This window comes from Chlorocebus sabaeus, chromosome 20 (genome assembly GCF_047675955.1).
Source record: "Chlorocebus sabaeus isolate Y175 chromosome 20, mChlSab1.0.hap1, whole genome shotgun sequence".
NCBI classification, from domain to species: domain Eukaryota; kingdom Metazoa; phylum Chordata; class Mammalia; order Primates; family Cercopithecidae; genus Chlorocebus; species Chlorocebus sabaeus.
In genome coordinates, this window is record NC_132923.1 from 128,525,028 (window position 1) to 128,532,054 (window position 7,027).

At 52.2% G+C, this 7,027-nt stretch overlaps 1 protein-coding gene across 2 annotated transcripts in view; it reads right to left on the reverse strand.

The window, feature by feature from the left end:
- Positions 1–6,624, reverse strand: part of SLC45A1 (solute carrier family 45 member 1) — a 28,519-nt gene extending 21,895 nt beyond the window's left edge. For both annotated transcript variants that reach the window (XM_007980675.3, XM_007980674.3), the window contains exons 1-2: positions 6,523–6,624; positions 115–535 (exon numbers count right to left, since the gene is read on the reverse strand). In XM_007980675.3, the coding sequence (XP_007978866.3) occupies positions 115–535; positions 6,523–6,600 (499 nt within the window). In that variant the 5' untranslated portion in view covers positions 6,601–6,624. The remainder of the gene's footprint in view (positions 1–114; positions 536–6,522) is intronic.
- Positions 6,625–7,027: the final 403 nt, after the last annotated feature.

Sequence of the window (7,027 nt, forward strand, 5' to 3'; positions counted from 1 at the left end):
AGGGGAACTTAACTCTTGATCCTCCCTTCTCCCCTAAGGACCCTCCAGCTGCTGCAATGAGGCTTCTGGAAGCTTCCAGAGGCCCTCCACCATCGGGGAGGAGCTGGGGCTCACCGAGGATGGGGCTGATGAACCACACTAGGCTGTAGAGCTGGTCAGGCAGGCCCATCTGCAGGAGCACCGGGGTCACGTACGCCGTCTCCATGGCGTAGCTGAACTCGATGCCAAAGAGGATGCAGCCGTTGAAAAGCAGCTCCCGGAAGGACCTCTGGGGGTGCAGGTCCCCGAAGTCCACCAGCTCAAGCGGGCATGGGGTGTTGGGGGGCGGGGGTGGGGAGGGACGAATGCACTTCCTCCTCTTGGGGTGTCGTTTGAAGTTGTTGGCCCGGTGACTGAGGTGTCGTGTCACGGACCCCGAGTAACCCGTGACCTGGGACCTCCAGAAGTCCTGTGGGGCCACGCTGGGGAAGAAGGCATCTCCCGGCGGGGTGCTGCTGGCTGTGGGGATCATCGTGGCGAGGGCTGGTGGGCGTCCCTGCAAGGAAAGCCCGTGGGGGGGCCACAGTTACTTTTGCCTGGGTAGTCCTCCCCTGACATTTGAGTTCACACTGCAGAATTTAGAGTCAAACACCGTCCCCCAACAGCAGAGCCCACTGTGGGCCTCATTTTCCCATCTGCAGCTCCTCTGCCCCAGGAGGCCGAAGCCCAGTGCCTTCCCTACTCAGAGAGAGGACCCCGGTCCTGCAGGTCCCCACCTCAAACTCAAAGGGACCATCCCCCAAACAGAGGCTCGGTGGGGACTGTCCTGAGGAAGTGAGAGCCTCTCAGCTTCTCTCAGGCCTCCAAGGACAACAGGCTATTTTAGGACCTGCGGCCCATTTCCAGGGCTAATTTTGCCCTTCCCTGAAGGTCCCAGGGGACCAGAGAGGAAGAGAGACCGAGCATGGTTAGGAACCACCCCCAGGCACCCCGAGTGCTTCCTCACGGTACAGGGACAGCTCCTCTCTCCCCGGATAGTCATAGCCAGTCCCCTCCACTCCCTAACGCTTGTGTTCCCTCCTTCGCGGTAGGCCAGGGGACCCTCCCTAAAGGCTTAACGCGAGTCCCTTTCCTTTACCACCCACTGACAAGTGAGTTTTAGTCCAGTGGGGAGAACTGAGGCTTTGACAGTATTCGAAAATGCTTTCTTTAAAGAAATAAGCCAAACTCTGGAATCCTGTAGACACAGACAACACGTGAATGCAGAGGGGACAGAACCAGGGAGAGCTGAGAAACAGATCCCCACCCCCCAGCTTCAACTTACTTTTTAAGCATTTTCACAATGCCCATGACCTAGGTAAGGAGTGAGCAAGTTCAAGGCCTTCCCAGATAGACACCCCTCCACTCCCATCCTCCTCTGCCCAGCTGGGGTTTGCAACCTGCACCACTTAGGCACCGGCTCCAAAGCGTCGAACTGTTTTTCACTGATTTGAAAGTAAACTAGATTACTAATATTAACAGAATGGATTCTAATATGTTAGCTTGTGTGTTTTAGCCAATGTCCATTTTTATAAGCACAAGGAGAGGAAAGCTGCTCAGAGCAGCAGGGAAGAGACAGACACCAACATAACGGCGGGTGGAGTGGGGGGTCCCAGGATTCTCTCAGACACAGCCCACCCCACCCGCTCCACAAAAAAGCAACAGACTAAATTCCCTTTGAAGTCCTTCCTGAGACATAGGCCCCCAAACTGGGACAACTTTCCCAACATTGATTTCTGATGATGGCCCTTGTCATTGGCCAAGATAAATATCACAGGCTTTCTCTCAAAATTAGTTTTAAGCTTTAAAAGTAAGGCTCTTCTTTTTCTGACATTAACTTACCATACAGCTTTCCATCACACTATCACTAGACAATAAATTATTTACTAATCACTCTGAAATTCCTCACTCCGGATTTGTATCTAAAACTCTTCCACCACCCTTCCCACTCAGAGATTGTGTTTCTTCTCTTTGGAAGATACCAGTGGTGAACATGATTGGATCTAGAGACATCCCAGCAGGATAAAGAACACTGTGTTAATCCAATGACTCATCCATCCATCTATCTACCCACCCACCTATCCATGTATCCATCCACTCACTCACTCATCCATCCATCCACCCATCCATCCATCCATCCATCCATCCATCCATCCATCCACCCATCCATCCATCCATCCATCCATCTATCCAACCATACATCCACCCACCCACCCACCCATCCACCCATCCATCCATCCATCCATCCATCCACCCATCCATCCATCCACCCACTCACTCATCCATCCATCCGCTCATCCATCCGCCCACTCATCTATTCATCCATCCATCCATCCATCCACCCACCCACACATCCATCCATCCACCCACTCACACATCCATCCATCCACCCACCCACACATCCATCCACCCACCCACCCACTCATCCACCCATCCATCCATATATCCATCCATCCATCTATCCATCCATCCATCCATCCATCCATCCATCCATCCACCCATCCATCCACCTACTCACCCATCCATCCACCCATCTATCCATCCACCCACTCATCCATCCATCCACCCACCTACCCAGCCATCCATCCATGTATTATCAACCCACCCATCCATCCATGCATGTACCTATCAACCCACCCATCCATCCATCCACCCGCCCACTCATCCATCCATCCATCCATCTACCCATCCATTCACCCACCCATCCACTCATCCACCCATCCAGTCACCCACCCATCCATGCATCCATCCACCCACCAACCCATCCATCCATCCATCCATCCACCCATTCATCTACCACCCACTCTTCCACCCACTCACCCAGCCATCCATTCATCCATCTTTCCACTCAGTCATCTACCCATCCATCCTTCCACACATCCTCTCTTCTATTCATCTATTCATCTGTCTATCCAAAAACCATCCACACATCCACCTACCTATTCTTCCACCCACGCCTCTATCCATCCTTCCATTCACCCATCTACCTATCTCCCCTTCCAAACATTTAGTCATCCAGAAGTCCTGTGGGGCCACCTACCCAGCCTCCAATTCAGCTGAGTATTGAGTACCAAGACACTGAGGTGATAGAGATAAAAGAAAGACACAGTTCTTGTCCTCGAGTTAGGTGAAAAGGTGGAGGAAAGGGCCTTCCTGGGTGGTGGAATCATTGGGTAAAAGAGAGATATGAGTAACAGTTGGGCCAAGTGGGGGTGGGGTGAGAGACGAAGCCCTCAGAAAGGTCTTAGCTAGTCATGGAGGGCCTTGAAGCCTTGCTAAGAGATGGATTTTATTCCAAGGTGACAGGGAGTGACATAGCAGAGACAGAGTCTCCTGTCACTTCTATAAATGACTTATCCTGTGGCCTTGGAAAATACCACGCTTTCCTGTAGGAAGAGAACAGATGAACCTAAGAACTATGTAGACAAGTAATACTTCATTTGAAATAGAATTCATTTATAAGGAGTAAATCAAGATTAACATGTTTAAAAAGCTAATCTTATTTATGTTCCTCACTGGCCTAGCTCAAGCACTTCTGCATGGTAAAACCTGCCAGTTGGCAGGTCTTCCTTCCAAAAACCCAAGTAGCAGTTAGCATCCCCTGGAGCTCCATTCATCAAAATCACAGAAATAGCGCGCCAGTTCCAACACCGTGTAAGACCATCTCCTTCAGAGTCGGGGGTGAGACCCAGCACAGGTGAGGTGGACAGTTGGATCGGACTCTGCCCGAAGGTCACAGACCCACGTATGCCCTCAGTGGCCAACTCCCTTTCCATCCCTCTGCCCAGCCTCTTCCCACCTTCAGGCACACAGACATATCTCCTGCTCTTTCTGATCAGCATTTTAACCATAATGTGAACTTAAGTGCATTAGAAACCTTCCCTTTAAATTTGGAACGAAGAACTGTGGCCCAATTTGGAAAAATTTCAGCTTTAAACAGCATATGGCAGAAGTGTGTGTGTGTGTGTGTATATATATATATATATAGAGAGAGAGAGAGAGAGAGAAACAGAGAGACAGAATGAGAGAGAAAGAGAGAGAGAGAGAGAGAGACAGTCTCCCTCTATCTAGCCCAGGCTGGAGTACAGTCATCATGGCTCAGTGCAGCATCAACCTCCCTGGGCTCAGGTGATCCTCTCACCTCAGCCTCCCAAATAGCTGGAACTACAGGTGCACACCACCACACCAGGCTAATTCTTGTATGTGTTTTTTTTTTTTTTTTTTTTTGTAGAGACAGGGTTTCGCCATGTTGCCCAGGCTGGCCTCAAACTCCTGGGCTAAAGGGATCCACCTGCCTTGGCTTCCCAAAGTGTTGGAATTACAGGCATGAGCCACCATGCCCAGCCCCTGAAGTGTCTTTTTGAAAAGAGGAGCCTCTTCGACCTTATTTAAAGTGGACTATGTAGATGGCCCACTTCTCTACTGCAAGAGGATAACTCTACTGCCACCTCCGCCACACCCCACTGCAGCCTGTCCCAGCAGAAGGGAGAGCCTCGCACACTCAATGAACCTCTCTCTAGCATCTGAACCAGAATTAAACCTAGTTTAATCCTGGCTGGGAAAGTCTTTACTAAGGATTCATCTTCAAATCTGGGGATCAGCATTACCATTTTTATTAAAACTACATTTAGTAAAAGCTGTTCACAAATGTTTATTCTAAGAAGAATTTTAGAAATTCATTTTTGAGGCCAGGCACAGTGGCTCATGCCTGTAATGCCAGTACTTTGAGAGGCCGATGTGGGCAGATCACCCGAGCTCAGGAGTTCGAGACCAGCCTGGCCAACATGGAGAAACCCCGTTTCTACTAAAAATACAAAAAATTAGATGGGCATGGTGGTGATTGCCTGTAATCCCAGCTACTCCGGAGGCTGAGGCAGAAGAATTGCTTGAACTCAGGAGGTGAAGGTTGTAGTAAGCCGAGATTGCGCCACTGCACTCCAGTCTGGGCAACAGAGTGAGACTCTGTCTCAAAAAAAAAAAAAAAAAAATCATTTTTTAATGTTTCCATAAAAATGGGTGAAAGTGGAAATTAAGATCATAAAATCTGATTTTAATACACAAATGCAAACATTTGCCAGACCATCTTTAGTGCACCATATGACCATTTACTCAGTCAAAAGGAAATGCACTCATCTCCCTGGACCCCCCAAAGGTTATACAGGGGCCCACTATGCTTCCAGAGCACAGGGGATGTTTAAAGTAACAGATCCCTCAAACTGTGTTGTGGGAAGTTTAAGTGGCAAATGAATAATAAAGTAATCAGTGTCCATGTAGTTTGAATGCTTGCAACGATCTTACTACGAGCCAAAACCATTTCCTCATTTCTTTCTTCTCTTTATGAAAATGGGTTCCCACCACGGGGTTGCCTTGGGCCACTTCCCTTCCTCAGGCTTATTTACTTATTTATTTATTTGATACGAGTCTCACTCTATCACCCAGGCTACAGAGCAGTGGTGCCATATGGGCTCACTGCAAACTCCGCCTCCTGGGTTCAAGCAATTCTCCTGCCTCAACCTCCCAAGTAACTGGGATTACAGGCATGCGCCACCACGCCCGGCTAATTTTGTTTTTTCAGTAGTGATGGGGTTTCCCCATGTTGGCCAGGCTGGTCTAGAACTCCGGACCTCAGGTGATCCACCCGCCTCGGCCTTCCAAAGTGCTGGGATTACAGGCATGAGCCGCCGTGCCCAGCCCCTCATGCTTCTTTCTACCCATTCTCAAAATTTTTCAGTGAGGTCCTCCCGGACCAGGAAGGGGCTCTGCGGACTTGGGAGGGTGCACTTAATAGGCTAGTTACTGAATCGCGGCCGTTTCCCACTTTGCATCTCCGGCAGCTTGACCCCTACTCCAGGGCCAACTTTTCCCAAAAGCCCAGGCCAGGTGCAGCCTGAACGTGACTTTCTCCGCACCTGACTCTGCTTCCCTGTAAGAGCTGAAAAACATGCAAGGCTGTCACTCTAGAAATAATTGGAGAAGTTGCTTATTGTCGAGGGCAGAAGGAGCTGAACAGCTTCCATCTCAGAGCGTTCCCCTCGGTGCTGACTCGCTAGGGAAAGGGGAGTCCTCGGTGCCCTCGCTAAGTAACCCTGGGATGCTGAGGGGCGTTGCCAGGCCCCTGGTCAACAAGAGGGCTCAGCTCCAGGCAAGACGTGAGCCGGGAGCGGATGACACCTCCCCAGGTGACCAGGGACCAGGCCTCCGGCTCAAGGAGCGCATCAGGAGCTGGGGCCAAGGCCGGGGTTTCTTCCCCTTGCCAGCAAGGATGAGAGCACCTGCCATCTGGCCGGCACCTTCCCGCGGACCCGAGGCTCCTGCCCTCGGAGGGGCGAGACGGAGGAGCTCCGTGGACTCTGCAATTCATGAGACTTCCACGAGGAACAAAGGTCTCCGTGCCGGCCTCGGGTCCCGATCTCGGCGCCCTGACTACCCCGGGGCCCAGGGCGCGGCGCTCCGGCAGGCACCGAGCCAGGGAGCGGGCGGAGGGCGCGGAGGAGACGGTGGTACCTGTGGGTGGAGACGGCAGGCATCCCTGTCCCCGCTGGGCTGCTGCCTGCCCGGCCGCGGTCCCGGCTGCTGCAGCATCACCCGGGGCGGGGCGCTGACGTCATGGCCGCAGCCTCTGCATCCGCGCGGGGTTCGGAGCCTTAAAGCGGCGCCGCGCCTGGGGCCCCGCGGACGGGAGGGGAGCCCGGCGTCCTCCTGGGCCCTTCGCGCGGGAGGCCCGTCCCGGTGTTTCGCGCACGACGGCGCCGTCTCCAGGGTCTGCCAGGATCCCAGAGGAAAACTTCCCCTCGGCCTCACAGTTCTCACCATTTGCTTCTGATTTTAAAAGAAATGAATATTTTCGTGTCTTCATGTATAAATAGATGCCCATGTGTTCGCTGATACGTGAATGCCGCAGTGAGTGTGCCAAGCCTGTGCCCATGTGCTCAGTCGGGGAGCCGGGCCTGCTGCAGGCGTCGCGGCTCTGGGCCCGCAGCTGTCCAAGGCACTGGGGATGCCGCAGGAA